At 36.9% G+C, this 22104-nt stretch overlaps 2 protein-coding genes across 8 annotated transcripts in view; both read right to left on the bottom strand.

The window, feature by feature from the left end:
- Positions 1-12586, bottom strand: part of dip2bb (disco-interacting protein 2 homolog Bb) — a 41678-nt gene extending 29092 nt beyond the window's left edge. For all 4 annotated transcript variants that reach the window (XM_059570810.1, XM_059570812.1, XM_059570811.1 and 1 more), the window contains exon 1: positions 12316-12586. In XM_059570810.1, coding sequence (XP_059426793.1) covers positions 12316-12400 — 85 coding nt within the window. In that variant the 5' untranslated portion in view covers positions 12401-12586. The remainder of the gene's footprint in view (positions 1-12315) is intronic.
- Positions 12587-14673: 2087 nt separating this feature from the next.
- Positions 14674-22054, bottom strand: LOC132161036 (cyclic AMP-dependent transcription factor ATF-7-like). 4 transcript variants are annotated; one of them, XM_059570806.1, is made up of 12 exons: positions 21948-22054; positions 20552-20627; positions 20074-20170; positions 19386-19516; positions 19131-19289; positions 18890-19044; positions 18537-18630; positions 17424-17543; positions 17144-17239; positions 16100-16288; positions 15261-15363; positions 14674-15149 (listed from the first exon to the last, which is right to left on the bottom strand). In XM_059570806.1, the coding sequence occupies exons 2-12, from the start codon at positions 20597-20599 to the stop codon at positions 14962-14964; spliced, it is 1380 nt and encodes a 459-aa protein (XP_059426789.1). In that variant the 5' UTR covers positions 20600-20627; positions 21948-22054; the 3' UTR covers positions 14674-14961. The 4 variants fall into 4 exon arrangements, with proteins under 4 accessions (XP_059426789.1, XP_059426791.1, XP_059426790.1 ...); XM_059570808.1 differs by lacking the exon at positions 21948-22054 and adding an exon at positions 21077-21184; XM_059570807.1 differs by lacking the exon at positions 21948-22054 and adding an exon at positions 20976-21116.
- Between the last annotated feature and the right edge of the window lie 50 nt (positions 22055-22104).

The raw sequence follows: 22104 nt of genomic DNA, 5'->3' as shown, positions 1-22104 counted from the left end.
GTTACCAGGGTGTGTGCATGCAGGTGACAGGAAGACTCAAATTACCACTTTACACACCTGGGAACATGCCTTGCCAGGTGTAACCTTCCTACTTTACTTTGTAACATAGTTTATATGGGCAGGGTGCGATTTGTGAAAAAAAAAACAGGGGGGGGGGGGGTGTTTTGAAACATTTTAATTCATAAAAACAAATAATGAGAACATGAACTAGATGACGTCATGTGCTAATTAGCATATTTATGACGTAGGTGCGTCGTATTGTATTGCCTCCCTATGCTCACATACTGCAATTTAATTTAGCCATTTAATTTAATTCTCAATAAAACTGTTTTTATTACTATATTTTTATGTTTCTGTTGTCAGAAAACGGAATTAATATTATAATGACTGAAACGCGGTCCATTAAGACTGCACCAGCTCTCAAACATTAATCTGCACTAATGAAATCAAATACACATACGATAAAGTCAGTGGTTGTGCTGTGACAGATGTCAGCTATACTTGCTTGTAAAATAGAATTAGAAGCAACAGAATATATTTCTTTTTTTTTTACTGAAAATACTGCTGCTCTCTGCGCTCGCTCACAGATGCAGAGAGAGGCTAGCGCTGTATGGCGTTATTTTTGTGACACAATCCTGAGCGAGTAATTGTATGTTTTGAGCACAGAGAACTATATTTTGCAAGCACATTACATTATATTTTGAACAGAAATTAACAATCGCAAAAAAAAAATCGCTTGAGCAAAGAAAAAACTATTCCGTGCTCAATAAATGTATTTGCTTGTTTGCTATTATCCATATTAATGTGCAGTAATAACCCCTCTCACGCATTTTATTCAGGTGCTCTCTCACAAACTTATTCTCTGCGATCCTGTCACGTCCCCCTCTCTCTCTCTCAACCTCTTAATACTGTGCGTGCTCAACTCTTGACACACGCTCGCTCAACTTACAACAGCGTTACAAGTGTGCCACAAAAATCAACCAATCGGAAAATTACAGGTCAATTAGCCTTTTGCCGGCTTTTCCCCCAAAACGGCCATTGTCCAATCACACATCATAGAAACCGTTACTATGTGAGGCAGTTCCGACAAACTTTGACTCCAAGCAAGATGGTGAAGCGGTGCGCCCACTGCGTTTGTAAATCGGACACTAGAATAGAGCTGTAATCGGGCCTTGAAAGTTAGGCATGACAGGACCCGAGCCCGACAGATTTCGGCCCTAGCCAGACAAGTACATTTTGATTGACAGCTTTTTAAAAGCCCAAACCCGTTTACAGCCCGACATTATTCAAATGTACGCACGGACACAGCTCTCTTGCCTTTTGTCAAGAATGAGTCATTTATACATGTTTAAACATAATTTATACATGACTAACGTAATAGGCCACTTGGAAGTTTGAACAAAGAAATAAAATAAGTCCTCTGTGACATCGTAACATCTCAGAACTCTAAATAGCCCAAGGTATAGACTCATTTACCCTATAAATAAAACGCACCAATAAAAACGAGTCTTTCTTAAAAATTTTAATTAAGATAAATTCTAAATTAAGATGGGTATTTGGCAATAACGAAATTAATTAAGATAAAGACTCTGCCTTATTTGCTTCGCCATAGCAGCTGAAATTTAATAAAAGAATAATGCCAACATTAGCCTATATAGGCTAGCCTATATGTCTACATTATGCATTTAAGACTCAATTAGTATTTAGTTATTATTTTTAAAACCTTTACTCACCAAGATAATAATAAAAATAGCTACTCGCAATAGACAATAATAGACCATAACATATGAAAGAGAACTTTCCCGGCAGTGCAAGAGCATGACTGGTACACAAGGTCGTGTTTGACCATTTGTTTGTCGGAAGTAGCAACAGTAACTAAGGTGGGCGGGGCTCGGCGAAAGGCTAATTGTGATTGGCTGTTGGTCTCCCATCAAATCGCCAGTAGAACCAAAGCCCATCATTTCCTATTTAGAATTCAATAACAATAAATGGAAAAATGGCTCGTTTATTCGTTTTTCCGTTTAGTATAACAAACGAAGAATGAGTTTTTGGCTCTCTCTCTCATTTTGTCTTTTGGGGTTTACAAATCGGTTTATGGCTTCAATATTTCATGCGCACTTGTGGGCGGTGCTGAAACACTGCTTTCACATGCAAAGAATGTAAAGAGCTTTGACATTTTTTTTTTTTTTTTTTTTTTAAATTCGTTATTGAATTCTAAATAGGAAATGATGGGCTTTGGTTCTACTAGCGATTTGATTGGAGACCAACAGCCAATCACAATTGACCTTTAATTTTCCGATTGGTTGATTTTGTGGCACACTTGTAACGCTGTTGTAAGTTGAGCAAGCGTGTGTTTTTCTCCGTGGGTGCTCAAGGGCGCACGCCATTTAAAAAATAAAAAAAATAGACTAGGCTATTCAAAAAATATTGCATTTCAGAACCTTAGGCTAATGGACAGCGGCCGATACAAACAAACACAACAGCGTCACTTCTCAAAAATACAAACAGGATTGGAGATGAAAAGTTTAACTGACACGTAACCGCTAATGCGTTCAGCTTCTTGGGAAATTAATGTTTTGTAAATATTGATTAAAAAACTATTGCGAAAGGACAGCGTTTCCATTAACCGATTGTTGCGACTAAAATAATGAGTTTCTGGGAATGTCTACCTCATTCATGTTTCGAGGTTTCTTTTGATAGTGGCATGGCTTTTCTTTGAGGTTTCGAATCCATTATTCATATAGGCTAAAAAAATACTTTTTTATTTTATGTATTTAACAAAGAACTCGTATTCTGTCCAAAAGTAGGCTACTTTTGTGTCCATTAGTTTTTCCTCTTTTAAACCGTATATAGGCCTATACTTGAGCAGAAAAATGTTCCCATTTAAACCCTGTTACGAACTTTAAGGAGTCTAGGGAATGTACCGTAACATTTACATATTAACGTACTGCTGGGTATGAAATGAGGTGGAAGAACATGACAGACAAAACTTTGAAAGAGAAAAAATACTGGACGTTTATTCACAAAAAGCCAAAGCCACTAGATCCAGTAAAATAACAATAATAATGTGCGCTATGTACAAGGTGAAAATGTAAACAAACAAACAATAAAGTGGGAAAAGAACGAAAGCGGCGCCAAAGGAAAGAACAAAATATAAGAAAACAATCCTTAATCTAAACCTAATCTAACCAAAGCAAAATGTAGAAAATAAACCGAAATCTTCAGTGCAGTTTTTTTATAACAAATCTGTCCATTTTAGTCTGATGAATGATTAGTGATTACGGAAAGCAGTAAATGATTACATACTCGCACGGCACTGTATAGTGGGGGATGGGACGTTTTCAGAAACGCTGTGATTGGTGGATAGGATATGGAACATGCATGCGACTGGTTATGTCACTGTCACTGACAACAACATAACCAATCACAGTGTGGCAGACGCTTCATAGCGCCAACTGCAATGTTTAATTTTAAATAAATGTAGCCTGTTGGCAGTCTGGCACTGGCACACGTGGGTGCTCATTTTCCGTGGGTGCTCGGTATTTTCATTGGGTGCTCGAGCCCCGGAGCACCCACGGTATCGGCGCCTATGACTGCACGTTAATATGGATAATAGCAAACAAGCAAATACATTTATTGAGCACGGAATCGTTTTTTCTTTGCTCAAGCGAATTTTGTTAACTGATTGTTAACTTCTGTTCAAAATATAATGTAATGTGCTTGCAAAATATAGTTCTCTGTGCTCAAAACATACAATTACTCGCTCAGGATTGTGTCAGAAAAATAATGCCATAGCGCTGGGAAAGAGAGACCTCGCGCTCGTGCGGCAGCACCAGAGAGTCTCAGAGACTAAATAATGATTGTCCAAAAAGTCGCTAGATCTGTCGCTAGTCCCTTATTGGAAAAAAAGTCGCTAAATCGAGCGACAAAGTCACCAAGTTAGCAACTCCACTGCCCAGCGGACCGGCTTCAACCGTTTCGCAAGTGTTGATAGGCTATTACTCGTGAGGTGTAACCAATCAGATGATTGGGACATTGAGCAAGTCTGCAGAGTGATGAATACAGAGAGACGTTGCGCGCCAGCCAAAGTAGCGCATTTTAAAATAAAATTGACTTTAATCAAACCACGGATCCGTGATAAGAAATCAAAATAAAATTTGATGCACTGTTACACATGAGATTAACTGTGCAGCCCTTGTTTGTTGATCACAAAGTAAAAAGTAGAGGAGTAAAACTAAGATGCGGAGTGTATTCAAAGTGCCGCCATTACTGTCTAGAGTGCGTGGAATGGTGTACTGTGATTGGTTGAGAGGATATATCGCATTCTGCAAAAAAGGGAGACGCAAAAAAAGTACCCTACTAGAATTGTCACTCGTATAGTTTTGTAGAGTTGTGACGTTCGCGAACGAACCGATTCTTTTGAACGGCTCATAAACATGAACGATGGGAGCCGAGTTGCGGCTGGAGGGGAGCCGTTCTTTCTGTCGTTCTTTTATCCTATGCGTGTTTCACACAGATGCACACAAATGAGCTCCTCCGCGAGACAGAACAGTTGTAGGGGGAGGGGCGCACCCAGCGCAGGCCAACCCTTTATAGCGTGATGATATTAGTTATTAGTTGTGCACGCATCCTTCACGTCCTTCACATCCTGCGTGCCTCTGTCATTGGGTAGGAGCGTTGAAAAAAAAGCTGTTTTGCACAGACATTTATTGCAGCCCACTTTGTTATTGTTCATTGACTTGAAGGGGCTGATGTTTGCAAAGTTTACAGTAGTAATTGTATGTAGACATTTCCATTTTATTTATTCTAACTTTAAATATTTTTTGTTTTCTATCAAAATGTTCTTGTGTGATAACAATGTTCTTGTGTGGAAGTGTTTGTAGTAAAAGCTGTTTTGCACATAAATTCATTGCAGCCGGCTTTCTTTTTGATGTTTATTCGTGAGTAGGTATTGTATGAATAACATAAGTCAACGTAGCTTTACACACACACACTTTGTACTAAAGGTAAATCCAAAATAGTGATGTCACTGTCTAAGCAGAGGGATTTGTGCAACCCTATGGAATATAGTCCACACATGACAAACGAGGTAATAATCAATATTTCAGAATAATTCAAACTCAGATATTGGTGTGTGATATCTGAGTTTTAATTATTTGACTACAAATCTCACCTCATCATTCTTCCCAGTGATTATTTCCAGGATAAACTGAGATGGCTCCAAGCTGGCTTCTTAAAACTGACTAAATATTTAAAAGAGCCAAAAGAGCCGTTCTTTTGAACGGCTCTTTGAAAGGAACGGATCGCGAAGATCCGGATCCCCTCAAAGAGCCATAAATCCCAAAATGCAACACTTAATATGGCCGCTCAATCGCAAGAAGCCCCACCTTCTGAATTAAAGAGCCAATCACTAATCGGTAAAGTGTGCACTTTGGATAGGTTAAATGCAGAGCACGAATTCTGAGTATGGGTCATTTTACTTGGCTGTATGTCACGTCACTTTTTTTTATTTTTTTTTTTTTAAGTCAACACATCACTGTTAAAAAGTCCAATTTGCTATAGAAAAAGTCAGGGCTCTGAGATGTGCGCTCAGGACAGCGCATGCACACTGGCTGATCTAGCCTGAAAAATAAGCTTTTTATAACGCTATTTGAACAAATGTAAAATTGAATCGTAAGCTTAGTGAACAGTTTTGGAGAATTTGATGTTTCCATATTCAACGTGATAGAAGATGCACTTGCATGCCCGAGAGGCGTTTCAAAGATGGGATTTTGATAACTTAAATACATACACACACACTACCAAAACAAAAGCCTACTCAGAGGAGAAATTATCTGTGCATGTTTGGAGAGATCATTTTAGCTACAATAAAAGTATTTAAAATTGCTGAGTGAATATTAGGCCACAAATTTCTAAAACTTTTTTATGCATTTACACAGCAGTGAAACAGAACTGCAATATACAAATTAATTACAAATACCATTTTCAGTCACATGCTGTCTAGTTAAACATTACCTATGAAGGTCTGTTTCCACCTCTGAGTAAAAAAAGTATTTAAAAAAAGGAAATTGGGATTTTCTTTTGTCTCACAATATCCTTTCTTTCTCAGAACTGCATGATATAAACTTGCAGTTGTAAAAAAAATGACTTGTGAGTTGGTTTGGGTATCACAATTGCATATAACTCACAATTGCAAGTTTTATATCTCACAATTCTGAAATTCTGTCAAATTTGCGTGATATGGACATGCAATTGAGTGAAAAAAGTCATAATTGTATAATAGTTTTTTTCCCTCATGATTGTAAGTTTATATCCCGCAATTTTGAAGACAAAAAAAGTGGTGGATACAAGCTTCCATAGTTACCAGAGTATAATATGTTATGAGAGAAACATCTCTAACTGGCAGTTTGGAAAAACTGCTTCCTAACAGGATAGTGTATGCTAGTCTGCTAGAAGTAAAGTGTGCATCTCTTCTTTTTTAAAGCCTGATGTCCATCATGGACCGGTGAATAATTCAGTTACAGAGGAACCTATATTGCAACCATTGCAAAAGATATTAACTATTAAAATGTCCTGTGTGATGTGCACTTGAGAGCGAGCTAGCTAGAGAAACCAGGAGAGATTTAGTTTTTTTAAAGGAGACAACAAACAGGGTGGGAAAGAGGAGAAAACAGAGATGAGATAGTGGGAGAGACAGCGCAACATGTCAGAAAGCATGCTGTGAATCATGGGTAAATGAGTGTATTTGCTTCCCAATGCTCTGTGACCTAGATTAGAGTAATCTCTCTCTCTTTCTGTTTTGTCCCTAGGTCTCTTTCTCCCACTCTATCACTTTCTCTCTTTTTCTTAACAACTCAGAAAGCCTGCCTGTCCTCCTACAATCACAGTGGGCGCTTCAGCTACTGAAGTTACCTGATCAGATGCACACAATCAGACATTGTACAGCTGGTCCTAGCCTCTTTAGTTTAAGTATATGCTGACCAGCTATGGAAGAGGATTTCCACACTCACACACACACACAGCTCATTTGATCAGCTTAAGTGCATAAAAGCGTCTGAGTATGTGCTGGGAATTCAAGCAGAGATCACGACTGCTCAGCCCTGATGCTCTCAATGGTGCTCATTGTCACTCTGTCACGAAGACACACACGAACAGAAACAAACTATTTAATTCACAACACACGTTCATTACAAATAATGAAAACATGATGATGGTGGAGTCTCTCTATGAAATATTAAGCCAATTTGTATAATTAACAGGAGTCAACATTAAGAATGCTTTGTCTAATGGCTCAGTAGAAATGTAGCAACATATTTTAAATGTATGCATATTACATGAAAGGATATTTTGTATTTAATATTAAGCCTATTTGTATAATTTACAGAGTTCAACATTTATTTTATTTTTTTCTACTGGCTCAGGGAATGTGTAGGCTATATTTTTGGCTACATATTTATAAATGTTACTGTATATGTAAGGATATTTTTATTTAAATTTGGGGTGTTGGTGGCGCAGTGGATAAGACACACGCCTTTGTTGTGAGAGACCTGGGTTCGAATCCACTGTGAGACACCAATGTGTCTCTGAGCAAGACACTTAACCTCTAGTTGCTCCAGAGGCGTGATACCTCTGACATATATAGCAATTGTAAGTCGCTTTGGATGAAAGCGTCAGCTAAATGAATAAATATAAATATATAAATATATAAATTTAAACCTAGTATTTGTTTAATTTACAGGGCTGGACAAAAATAATGTTTTGCCTGCTGGGCCATGAAGAGAAATGTTCCTTAAAGGTTTTTTTTTTTTAATGTATACATTATGCAAGGATATTTTATTATCATTTTAATTTAAGGACTTTTTATCACATGTGTATTATATGTAAAGATATTTTTATTACAATTTCAAACTATTTGTATAATTTAAAGGGCTCAATAATATATTTTTCCTGCTGGTCCAGGAGAAATATTGCAAAACATATTTTATAAAATGTATTTGTTTTATTTGTAAGGATATTTTGATAAGCCTAATTAAAATAAGATTTCTGTACAAAACAAATCTCAGATTTGTTATTGAATATTTTTTAAATATGTCACTTTACAGAAGTAAAATGAGAAGTAAATGCACAGCCCTAGAGATGAACAATTATATTATTGAGGGGGAAAAATACTAATATAAAATAATCATTCATACTATGCTTTGCCAAATGTGGGGTGCGATGTCCAAAAAAACATGCCATAAGCATGCTAACATATCCAATTCTGACATATTTTACAGTACTATTTTGATAGTGACAACTGTTACTATTCAAAATAAATGTGTTAATATTTTCATAACACATTTTTCGTCTATTAAAACAATAAAAGGCATACATTATTTCAACAGGCTAGAAATAACAGCAGCTCTATAAACTACTGTTGTCAAACCTATGGCCATAACTACACTACTACTATGTCTGAACCCAAACAAAAATCATTGAAGCAGGGTCTATGAGCAGTGAGCTGGAAGCAGCCATACTCCATTGGTCCTTCAAAGACTGAAAGAGTCTTTCATTGTGACCTTTTCTTTGTGCTATACAGTCATTAGTGCAAAGGAAAGATGATATGGGTGTGATGCTAAACATGCTCATATCATGACAAACATTACTCAAAAGCAAACCGCGCTACTTAGTCAGTTTTGACTGTATTTTTAAGGCTGCAGTAGGCTTCGCCTGTCTAAGAGCCAAAAAGTGGGGACTGTAGGTGGGGACTGTGAATCGTGCCAGGACTGCATTGTGGGCTTTGAGAAACAGATATGCAGAAACATGTATAGGCTATATAATGCATACTTCAGAAGCCAACCTCAGGGAAATTAAGAACAGAAAAAAGACAGAAACAGATAAGCTTTTGTGTGTTTGCAAAACTGCACCAGCAAGGACACAAGATGATGTATGCAACTGCCATAAAATCTCAAAACACACGACAATAGTAAGTGAAGCCAAAAGCAAACTAGCCATCATTTGTAATCTGCCTCCAGGTGCTCTCTTGATGTTCTGTGTGGGAGACATACTGAGAATGAGTGCAGGCTGCACTGATGGCAGATCAGCTGTTATTTCAATTCAAACGATTCTCTGGTGCAGAGATAAATGAGAATCTCTTTTTATATTTCGGTAATGTGGTTTAAGATATTGTTTTGCTCTTCTAAATCTTTCATACACCACTGCTGAAAGGCTTATATAACAAATAAGAATGACTAAACACACACAAACAAACAGATTGCCTTCTGCAGTGAATCACAATGACCATAACAGCAAATTAAATGTAAACAATCACACACACACATTTTTGATCAACTGAGGTCTAGACTCACCATTCATACTGAAAATCATTTAAAATGCTTAACACAGAGTAATAGTTTGTTTATGTGAATTTTATACATGTGCATATAGCCTATATGTTATGAGCATGATATTAAAGCTATATATTCAAAGGCCCTGAAAAAGTTTCACACTGGTCCACTCTATGCCAAGTTCCATTGTCTGAGTGAGTGATTTAAATGTTTTGTGGCAAGCTGTTTTAACATTTATTCCATTAGAACCAATGTTACGAATAATTATTTTAATGTATAAGTGCAATTAAATAGTGCCTAGTATTTTCTTCAAATTTGCAGTTAACTGTTCTTTAGACACTAGCAATTACTGGACATTAAATTTCAAATTTTAGTTCTTGCAAATATGTAATATTGGTCTGTAGTTGGGATATTGAGAGTTAATTTCTGTTTAATGGTCTGTATTTATTTCATAAAGATTGAAATATTTATAATTAATAGTTTATATATTAAAACGTGTAAATAATTCCATACAATTAATGAGACCTAATACTACTGAAAATGAATATTATATATATATATATATATATTAGTGGTGGGCCGTTATCGGCGTTAACGTGCTGCGTTAACGTGAGACTCTTATCGGGCAATAAAAAAAATTATCACCGTTAATCTATTCTCAAAGCTGGGTTGGGAGCTGGATCTATACTAAGCAAGCTATGATGACTTTCCCCTTGATATTTTATATAACCGACTGGCTGAGGCCAGCCTAAAAAGATGCTCAGGACAGTTGACGGGCCACTGCTGCGCATCGTCACGAAAGCTTATCTTTTTCACGTGTTTTTAAGCCTTACCGCTTGTTGATTTAAACATTAAAGCATCCAAAAACAAGACGCTTTCAGTACTCGCTGTGTTCTGGTGTTCAGGGCTCACGCAGAGAAAGGCGTCTCAAAACACTTGAAAACTGAATCTGCTTCTTTTTGCTCTTGTGCAGACAAATACATACAAAATATGTCAAAATATAAAAATATTTTTAAAAAAAATGGGATGTGTATTATATTGGATGCGTTCATCTTCTCTTAAGTGACCGCGCCTAATTTAGCTACTGGCTGCTGTAATGTTAATCCAAGAAAATGAAAATGAAAATCACTAGCTGCTCTTGACTGAATTACTTTGAATAATTTTTGGTTTGACTGTTAAAACTACAGACACCAGATATAATTTTTGATATATATAGCAAAACTGTAATAATGTGAGAAATGTTGAAGGTGTCTGAATAAATATAGGTTGTATTGTATATTTCATTTTTACATTGAAGACTATCCAGTGCTATTTTATATTTAATTATTTGGTTTCTGTACCTTGACACCTACAAACTTGAAAAAAAAAAAAACGTAAACCTCGTGTAAATAGCACAAATAAATAAATAAAAATAAACGAACATACAAATTAAACAATTTCAAACAGGGCCCACTGGTACAATCTTCACCGGGACACCGCTGACCCCAGCTACAGCCCTGCTCACGCCTGTTTCACACATACTCCGTCTGCAGTGCTTATACTAGCTTGATAAACCCCTTCTCAAAGACTTACTGTTTGTCAATTGCATTTGGGTAACACACATATTCTGAATGCCTTCGGCAGAATTCGAATGAGCCATTTTAATCTAGATTAATCTAGATTAATTTCAAGATCACAGTGAGATTATGTGTGATTAGACTACATTAACATTAGATTATAAATATTTATTATTATCTAAATGACAGACCTTTCAATGGAATTCAATGGAAAAATTAGCAATGGAATAAGTAGGCTATATAATGCATACTTCAGAAGCCAACCTCTGGGAAATTAAGAACACACAAAAAAACAGAAACAGATAAGCTTGTGTGTGTTTGCAAAACTGCACCAGCAAGGACACAAGATGATGTATGCATCTACTATCTAATGCACAAGTAATAGATAAATAAAAAAATACTAGTAATTATTGAATTACTTACAAGTAATAAATAAAAACAAGTAACAGTAAGCTAATTTAAAAAAGGTACTTTTTCATTCTAAGGAATAAATGCTAAAACGGATTGCCATACATGACCTCTCATTGAATCTTAAATGGGTGTTGATTGTTTATGCAGGAAAAATTCGTTCAGATCTATTAATAGCACTGTCAATGTATCAAGCAGTACATTCATTAAGAAATCCTCAAGCCATAGGATAAATGTTAGTTTGCCCATTATATTTTACCCATAAAGATAGTACCCATTATAATAACAGCCTTACAGTGTAATATTACAAAAGCTATTGTGTTGTACGGGATTATATATATATATATATATATATATATATATATATATATATATATGTATATATATATATATATATATATATATATATATATATATATATATATATATATATATATATATGTATATATATATATATATATATATATATGTATATGTATATATATATATATATATATGTATATGTATATATATATATATATATATATATATATATATATATATATATATATATATATTCCCATAATAAGATTAAGTAAAGACTAAATATACAGTTAATACTGAATACTACTTAGTTGATGGAGTCTGAAAGAAGTAAGAAAAGACATATGCAGAATAACAGTGGCCTGTAAATAATCACATAAATACATCCAGCGCGCTTCACAGACTCGGTGTTTTTGTTTTACGCAATAAAACAGTAAATAAAGAAACATATTTGAGTAATGTCAGGACAATTAAATAGCAAAACAAAGCGAACAGACGTTTAAAATGCAGATAAATGCGACGCAGAACTAGTGAGCTGCAGAAAAAGAGGTCAGTGTGTTTCAGCGATCGGCGGCGACATTGAAGCATCATCATCACGGAACCTGTATGTGTGGATGCTCTTATTGAGGATGCAAGACTGAGCCTGTCAGTTCAACACATATCCATATAAATGCACGCATTGAAAAAAAAGGAAGGAAGAGCCGTTGTGTTTACAGGCTTACCCTCCGACAGCTCCAGGTCCAGCTCAGCGAGCTGCTCCCGGATCTCTTGGGGGAGAGCGGACACATCCACACCGCGCTCCGCCATTATGGCCCGACACCGGAACGGCAAAGAACGGTTTACCGACAACAAAAATGCACGTGTCCTCCTCACAGTGAAAAACAAATGGTATTAGACAGCAGACCTAGCTCCATCATCTCCGCCATGCCGAGAGAGAAATCCCAGCCGATGTTAGAGTCACATGACCAGGGCTCGGGATGAGGAGTCTGAGCCTGCGAGACTGTGCTCTGAAGCCCTCTGGTGTGGTGAGAGAGAATCTTTATAATCAAGTACCTTGAATTCAAACACTTAAGTGGTTAAAGTAGTTTTTCCCCCAGAATTTTAAATCCTGTCATTATTTACTCACCAATATGTCTTTCTAAATCCATATGTAGTTTTTTTTCGTGGAGACGTTTTGAAGAAGCTTCAAGCAACTATTTTCCATACAACACACCAAGTCTGTCAAAAAGTTAAAAAAACACTATAGAGATTTTCACTTTCGATGTGATTAACACAAGGTTAAAATTAGGTTAAAAAAAAGTTGAATATATTTTTTAATCCAAGGAATGTGTCCTACTTGTGTACATATCATTGCAAATATTTTTTATACAAAGGCAATATACAAGCTTTGTATTGTTTATGATATATTACTCACACTGATAAACAACATATGCATATACACCGAGCAGTCACGCACACAAATTCCACTGTATCACCTCTATATACACAGAGGAACAGAACACCTTCAAAACAAGATGATAAATATAGCAGAAAACCGCATCTCATTGAATGTACAAGAGGTTAGAGTTCCAACAATGTTTAATTATGACATATCTTAAGGACTGTTTCAGTTAGTCAATATCATACTGTAAGCAATGTTTGTACGCCGACACTCATTTCATATGTACAGCTCTAGTTTAGGGGCTTCACTTACACATTACACAATTTGGGATCAGTGAGTTATACACACCATGGAAAGCAGTACGTTCTACATCCAAATAGGATAAATCCAGACGCAAGTAAGGTCAGTGGCAGAAACTGATATGGCAGATTGGATCATGTAAAAAAAAAAAAAAAAAAAATCGATAATCTACACATCATTTAATCAAAACACATTATGAGAAGAAATATGATGCCATTGCCCAAAACCTATCGAAGCCAATTTCCTCAACATATGAAAAAGTATGCTTTGGTAAATCATAATTATGAGATAAAAGGTTATGATGACATTAAAATGTATGTTTATGAGACAAAATGTCTTTGTATTTTATAATTATGACTCTGTATCCAGGTTTTTTTTTCTTTTACTTTTACATCATAGGTATGATTTATCACTGCATGATTTTTTTCTTGTGGCAGAAATGAGTTTCTATAAAAAAAACTAAACAAAAAAACAGATAAAAAACACAAGTTTTAATAGAAAAGCCAAGTTATAACTAGCACAGATTATCCTATTAAAAAAAAAGTGATCAGACATTAACTGTTTAATGGAATACAACTCAAGTTATGAGTTAGTTATGCGCACAAGATGAAACTCATTCAGGATAGCCAAGTTTGAGTCTTTCGGGCCCCAAAAAATAAATAATAATGTTTTATTTCTGTAACACCATCCTATCACTTATTCAAAAGCATTTCAACCATTTTGAAACGAGACTTCACATTCATAGCCGGGTTACTTAACTACTGTACATTCACAAAACGCAAGCACAAGTCATTACGCGTGAGTTTTTGTGCGCGTGTTCCCTGTTGAGACCAGCTGCACTTCAATTTTGGGGTCTAACCTCTAATGCAAAAGGATTTATGTATTTTGGTTCAAGATACCTATAATTCAGCAGAGCATATCATAATCATACTGATCTAAAACATGTCCACATGGTTACGCTACCCGTTATATCCATATATATATTGCAAAATGCAGACAAACCAATAACGATATTCAAATATAAAAATATATTTTCTCTCCATTCTTAAGCTTTTCCAAGTCTATTCTGTGGCGCCAGGTTATGTTAATGTGAGAGACACGATCTTCACCAGGACCTGAGAGAAATTACTTTAGATACGATGATAAAATTAAGACAGAGCGGAAGAGCGAGAAATAAAAAAAAAAAAAGCGAGTATGTGTGAGAGAGCGTCACCAAGAGAGACTGAGAAAGGCGTTAAACTTATCTGCATAGTGTAGTAATCATTTCTAATGTGGCCAGAATCATGCAACGAATCATTATATTAGAAAAACCATTGAATAAAATGCAAAATAATTACAAATATCCGCAAACGAGACAAATATCAACTCAATGCACTAGTGAGAAGATCTATACAAGTACATGTAAAGGTGTATTTTATAGAGATGACTGAAGAGACTTCATTTCCACTGCAATGCTTCCTAGTCGGTGCAGTCTGACAGGGGCGTCGAATGATGTCACTACTTAGCCTGGGGAGAGTCTGCGATAGGCTACGGGTGAGCAGGGTGTGGTCAAAGCATGGTAACATTGCTTCCCATTTGTCACATGAGAGCATTTACAAACACACCAGGACTGACAGTTTTGAGGGGAAAGGGGGGATTCGCTCCTCTGAAAGTATAATTAGTTCTCATTGGCTGAACGACATGCTCATCATCTGGATGTGGGCTGCGATTGGGAGGAAGCATCTCCAGCTGTGTTACTCCACTGGCCCGAGCCCATTCCCGCTAAAACAGCAACAGCCTCTGCCGCACGCACGCTCAGACCGTTAACCGACACTGGAGCCGGAACCGACACGGGCATCACCAACGCCGCCACCGAACTCTCATCCACCCCTGCAGCTGAAGGGAGAGAAACAGGGGATGGATGTTAAATATAAGGCATTTTCAGCAAATAAAGAAAATACGATGGCCATGTGGGAGGAGAATTTTGATGATTAACAGATGATCTACCAAGATATGCTTTTTTCTGCATGGCAGTAACAGGGCAGTCCTTATGGGCCAACAGCAGCTCCTTCAAATGGGTCACCTCAGTCCTCAATAGGGAAACTTCACTCTGTCAAGCACATTTACACGGCTGTCAAGGAAGTCTTGTGATCAAAGTGCATGAAGGTCATTTTATGCAGAAGAAAGCCATTAATAAGTGCGTTTCCCCCAAATGTGTCTGACCAGCTGGACACAAGAACATTGGCTCAACCAACAACGCATGATCAAAAAAAAAATTGGGGGGGTTAGTAAGATTTTTTAATTTCTCATATACTCACCAATTCTGCATTTATTTGAGCAAAAATACAGTAAAAACAGTGAAATTGTCAAGTATAATTAGAATTGAATATATTGAATATAACTATATTTGTATAGATTTTAAAATGTAATGTATTTCTGTAATGCAAAGCTGAATTTTTACTCCAGTCTTCAGTGACACATGATCCTTCAGAAATCATTCTAATATGCTGATTTAGTGCCCAAGCAACATTTATTATCATTATTATTATCATTATCAAATGTTGAAAACTGTTGTGCCGCTTAATACTGTTGTGGAAACAGTTTTTGTTCAGGGATCTGGTATGAATAGAAAAATCTAAAGAACAGCATTTATTTGAAATCTATATTTTTAAGTTTAAAAATCTTTCCTGTCATTTCTGATCAATTTCAAGCATCCTTTTATAATACAAGTACTTTTTTTTTTTTAAATCTTACGGACCCCAAACAGTGAAAATTTCAACAGCATTATGAACAAGGACTCAAAATCACTATTTCCCGTGTCTTTTCACTCTGTCCGTCTGACTTACTGTGAGCGTGACGTTAGCATTAGCTAACTCCTCAGCGCGCTTCTCCAGGGCACTGACCCACACTTTCCGTTTTTGCCGGCAACGGGAAGCAGCGGCTCTATTCCGTTCAAGAAAACGGCGCCTGCGCTCATCCGGCTCAATATCTGCTCCTCGTCGTCTGCGGCCTCCTTTTGGTGGAGCAGGGGACACCTGCAAGATATCGCTTGAGCTATCAAATACATTGAGAATGTAAGCATGTGACAACCGTAAAATAGTGTAAACTAGGGTTGTGCCGATAGACGATAGTATCGTGTATCGACGATAGCAGATGCCTTTGTCAATAGTCAAGATGATATTAGGCTCATTCTCCTATTAATGTATAAAATTATAATAATTATTATCATTTGTATTATTATTATTATTGGGCGGCCTATTATAATTCAGCTATTAAATTGCCCTGCTATTTCACTTCAGCACTGCATTTCACACACACAAGCGCACATCATCTGCAGACAAAAAGTATTTCAATGCACTTTAACAAGTAATCTGAGCGGCCTATATATTTGCAATATTTTAAAAGAGCCCTCACTAACTGAGTTTAATGCCACAGTAATGTTAGAATGCATCTCTTTCTTGTTTCTGTGGCGGTGCTTCGGGCTCGTCATGGGGCACGGTATTTTCATATTTAACATGTTAGTTTATCAGTATGTTAGAAAGTATATTTTTTATTATTACTGGTGATCACGTAGGCTCGCTATTGCCCACCTGTGCAGTTTAAAACACCAGATAGTTATGCTATGACAAGAACAAAGAGTCTCTCTCTTGCTCCACTCATGCACGATAATATCGTGTATCGTCGATCTCACGGGCTGACGATATGACGATTTGAAAAATCACCCAACACTAGTGTATACTGATATATAATGCTTTAGTTGAGCTTATTTACTAGAAGATATCCCATTTTACCTATTCATTTAACTATTTATTTACGTCACAACCCCTATTCAAAAAGAACAGGCAAATACTAGCATATATGTAACACAGGCATGAGATGTCTGTGAGCACCTGTGGTTGAGCAGGTGATGGTGTCTCAGTCTGATCTGTTTTTTGTATTGGTGCTGGTCCACTAGGACTCTGCTGAGCTAGTGCTGCTTTTAGCCTCTAGATGGAGACAGATCCCATACACAAACACAAGGAAACACCACAACATGTAATTTAATGCTCAAAACCTGTGTGTTACATTTTTTTTGTTAGTTAATCGTTACATAATAAGCCCATTGTTAAGCATTTATACCTAAGTAAACACTGCGTGTGCTAGTGTGGGTGTATGTGCGTTCATTCTCACCGTCTTGGCATCAGAATGTGTACTGTATCCAGACGGAGAGGAGGATCCACTGCTGCTCCCACCAATAGGAGGGCCTGGAATCCCTGGGATATTGGGCACTGGGTTTGATGATCTGGCAAGCTATATATATATATATATATATATATACACACATAACAACACAAGCTTAACATACTATAAACACAAAGCATAGACACAAATACAAAACAGATGTGAGCTTTTTTTGAGGGTCATATTGCCGAAAATGTCATCATCTCAGATACTGTAAAGTTAAGATACTGTTTTGAATTTAAGAATGATATATGTCTGTGGGAGGTTTTCACAAGTGCAGATGTACTATATATTTTCATATTCATGTAGTCAGTTGTCTTTAAGGCCATCTGTATGATTAAAAGGACTGATTTTATGTTCAACACATTGGATGTATTCTTGCATTAAAAACAGCTGGAAAGAGTGCAGTGGAATGCATAAATTTTGAACTATTTTTAACTTGACATGCTGATAGTGCAAGAAGCTGGAAAAAAAGTGCAAGAACACACATTCCTCCATAAGGGTAACAGATATTCCACAAATATTTGAGCTAAACAACTTTTTACTGTTAACTACTGTTAACTGAAATAGAGATGTAATATAAATATTTGATGAATACATAGTATAAATGTTGGCAACAAATTAAAAATAAAATAAGATTTAATAAATTCTAAATTAAATTCTAAAATGACTAAAACTGAAAAAAAAAATGAAATGCTAAATATAAAAAACTAAGAAAAATTATAAAAACAATACTAACTACAACCTTTTTATTAAATAAAACCAATACATTTGACACACACAAAAAAACAGAGACACTAAAGGTTGTTTAAAAAAAATAAAACTGCACACTTTGATAAAAACTGCACATCTTGATAAAATCCTTTCCAACCGTGTCTCTTTTAATTCAACATCCGTAAAGCGCCAGCACTAATAAGACTAATAATAATTGTAATAATAATATAAATAAATAAAACACATTAACTAGCTGACCTCACTAACTCTGACTAGTTAGATGGAGAATAGATAGAATTGACGACCCTGACTCATCCCATAATGAGCACATGTGTGAGATCTCCATACCGATATGACTGAAGTCTGCCCTGGACTGGGCAACAGAGGAACAGTCTGACCATTTGGAAGCTGCATCAGCATGGGAAAAGAACCAGACGGCGAACTGAAAAGAGTCATAAAGGTACTATTTTAGGACATTTTTCCTCATGCAGGGTGAGGAAGCAGAGGTGTGAACAACACTGAAATGACTCATGCAATTAAAAAAAGAAGTTTCAACTCGAAGGAGTGAATCTGCTTCACTGCTGAGGATGAACACAACCTATCACAAAGTCAGGCTTGTGAGTTCATTTGGTTGGATCAACACCTACAATCCAAAAAAAGGCACTTGACATGAAGGGCCCTCTGCACTAGTGTGTTTGTACCTTAGTCTGTTTGACGGAGGGGTCCTGGTGATAACAGAGGTGGGAGAGGGCTGAGTTGGGTTCATGGCGTCGAATCCTTGGTGAAGTGGGAGTGAGCCTGGGCGCACTATGGTTGGTGTAGGAGTGGAACTTGCTGCAGTTCGTGGAGGAACATCCTGTTAAATGTAGATACAATTTCATATACAGCACTTGAAGAAAAAAAAAAATACTGTAATCCATCTAGCCCCAAATTTTAATTCACCTTGGCTTTCCTCATAGCAAGAGGCTCTTTTGCCATCCCAATGGCATCTTTGCTGTTTGTCATGCTGGAGGCGGAGTCTGGGCTGTCCGGAGGGGAGGAGTCAATCTCAAGAGGCCCCTCCCTCTCTTTAACCTCTGTAGGTGTCTGTAGAACTGGAAGCTTTGAGGTTTAAGATATCAAATTCATTAAAGAAACTGTGTCAAACAGAGCATTTAAGTTAATGACCTTTTACACTATCCTTATTTGAAATCTTACCGTGCCCTTAATTCTCCTCTCCTCCTCTTCCTGTGTTTTGCGGAGATCTTGCTCAAAGGAGCCAGCCAGCTCACTGAACAAACCCACCTCCTCACAATTCTTAAGAAATCGGGTGGGAGTGGGTGTCTGATCTGCACACACACATTTGTTTGACCATTGGTGAGGACGTTGCATGGACTTCCATTGATTTTCTATCATGTTAATGATATTTTCTATTCCCCCCAAACCTACCCTCACAGAAACATGTGCAAAACACTAGATTTACATCAAAATATGCTCTCATAAGCCTTTTTTAACTAAATGAGGTCTAGTTAAATGTCCACACTAGTGGCTATCACTATATAAGTGAGGACATTTGGCCCTCACACGTACACACAGTATTAGCAACAAATACAAACGGTCATAGGCGGCTAACTGCTCTATCAAATTTAGTCCAAAATGTAATCCAGATGTCCTTATATGTAGTACAACAGCACTCTCCTGTCATCTGACACTTTAATTGCTCATGATCTTTTAAAGCAGAATGGATTCTGCCTTAAAACACTGAAAGCCAATCAGAATTTACCCAACCTTAAAGAAATCAAACATATAAAATTTTAGCTTGTGATTATAATACACACATTATTATTGTTCTTGGTGTAAACCGGCATTAACACAAGCACTCAATGATAAATTCATCTACACAAACCTGCTATGATAACTGTGTCTGTTCTAGCTTGTCCAAACTTCAGCGTCATCTCATGCTTATGTTTGTGTACTGCCAAATGGTCCTCATTGGTGAACCTCTAACATGAGAAACAGAAACAGAGACACGTGCATTAACCAGCTGTAAAGTTTTCAGTCAATTTCCGTCTCCTCCTAATTCAAATCAGATGGAAGCTAGAAAGATAGAAGCAGTGAATGATATCAGGCCATCTGTTGTTTTTATGACGGCTTATGTTGTTATCCAGTTATGCAGTTCTATGGGAGCCTCTTACTCAGTGGAAGCAGGGATTAAAACAGCTGGTGTGATTTTAGAATAAAAGTTTGGGGCAACAATCTGTTTCTGGCCCCAAGATTAAGGGCCATAAATGTGCTTATACCTTATTATACACCTTATGCAAAAGGACATGACCGGCATAAAAAGGGAGAATTTAAGAGTAATAATGCAAGAAATTAGCTCTTACCTGTCCACAGCCTGGGGCAGTGCAGACAAAAGGTCGATCGTCTCCCATTTTAGATCAACTTCTTCCTGTGTCACTTCTAAACACCATCCAGAAAAAATTTATGATTTTAAGAATAGTTCGACTTTTTAAAAACCTCAATTCTATTCGTTTCATCTACATTTTTAAACCCGTCATCTGACCATAAACCTCTATTTAAAATCATTTCTGCCAAACTTTGCATTTGAAATGTTGTACAGGCTCTTGACAGATGACAGGAATCTAGACTTCATAGCAGCTGAGAGGCCTGCTGGGTTCAACTGATTGCATAATGTGCATGATGATTACATGATAAGACGCTTTCATTTGACTATTGTCTGAGATCATTCCTGTTTAAAGAACATTTCCGCTAAATTAAACCCGCTTCAACCCAATAGCTTTCTCATACCCACAAATACCGCTAGCTAGCATGCGTTTCCTCTGTAAGCCATTCCAGATTTATCTACAGTAAGATCACTTCACACTAGTATTAAATAAAGCCGTAACAACCGTTTTAACGAAACGATAACGTGTCGAAAGATTTGTCGAACTCCTGGCGCGTTGTGTTTCGTTTAAAAGGTTCTTATTTAGCGATGTCCGATTCGTGAACGAATCGTTCTTTTGAGTCGGATCTTTTGGTTGAACTGGTTCACAAAACCAGTACGAACGATTGATCCACGAATCTGACTGAATCAATGAAATGACAGTGGGAGCATTTGTAGTGAACCAAAACGTAAAATTACTTTGTTACAAATTAAAATATATTGTAACTATATTTACGAAGTGATTGCATGGCAGCTTTACCAAAAACATTAGTAAAATATGTAAAGTAAAATGTAGAAATATATAAGGCTGTTTTAAAAGAACTAAAACAAGACACACTAATATTAATGATTATTAATATCAAAAAGTTGACAAATCCGTGACCGCGAGATGACGCAATTACGAGGTAGTATACGTAATATCCGAATCATTTTACCGTTTTTTTTAACGAACTGTCCAAAAGAACCGATTCGCGTAAACGAGTCGGACTTCCCATCAGTAAAGCTAACAGGCTAATGCTAACCACACATGAGCCAACAGGCTGCAACACCCCATTTACACTACAAGCAAGCGACGCGAAGGGACAAAACAAGAACACTCCCATTATATTAAACGAAGCTACAGTGCCAGAGCCTTAAGATTATGATCGATGGATATAATGGGAGTGTTCTAATTGTGTCGCGGCTAGCGCAGGGTACACACGGTGCTCATGACACCTCCACCATTCGCGCGACCACTGCCGCTACACTTAAAGTCACTTATTGCAATGCATCAATTAAACAAAATGTGTTGCGTGTCACCTGTTCATCAGCCAAGGTTTCAGTGTTTACAAACTTACCCTGCTCCTCCCTCTCTCGTTCGTTCCCTCTCTCCGCGTTCCCACCTTTGGAACTCCTTCATCCAGCCTGCTCACAATGTGTTAATCTCGCGATATTTTGAGGTAATTTTTTTATATATATATTTTGAGCTAATACTCATAACCAGATTCAAGTCCT

This window comes from Carassius carassius, chromosome 17 (genome assembly GCF_963082965.1).
Source record: "Carassius carassius chromosome 17, fCarCar2.1, whole genome shotgun sequence".
Taxonomy (NCBI): domain Eukaryota; kingdom Metazoa; phylum Chordata; class Actinopteri; order Cypriniformes; family Cyprinidae; genus Carassius; species Carassius carassius.
This window is presented reverse-complemented; position numbering and strand designations above follow the sequence as displayed.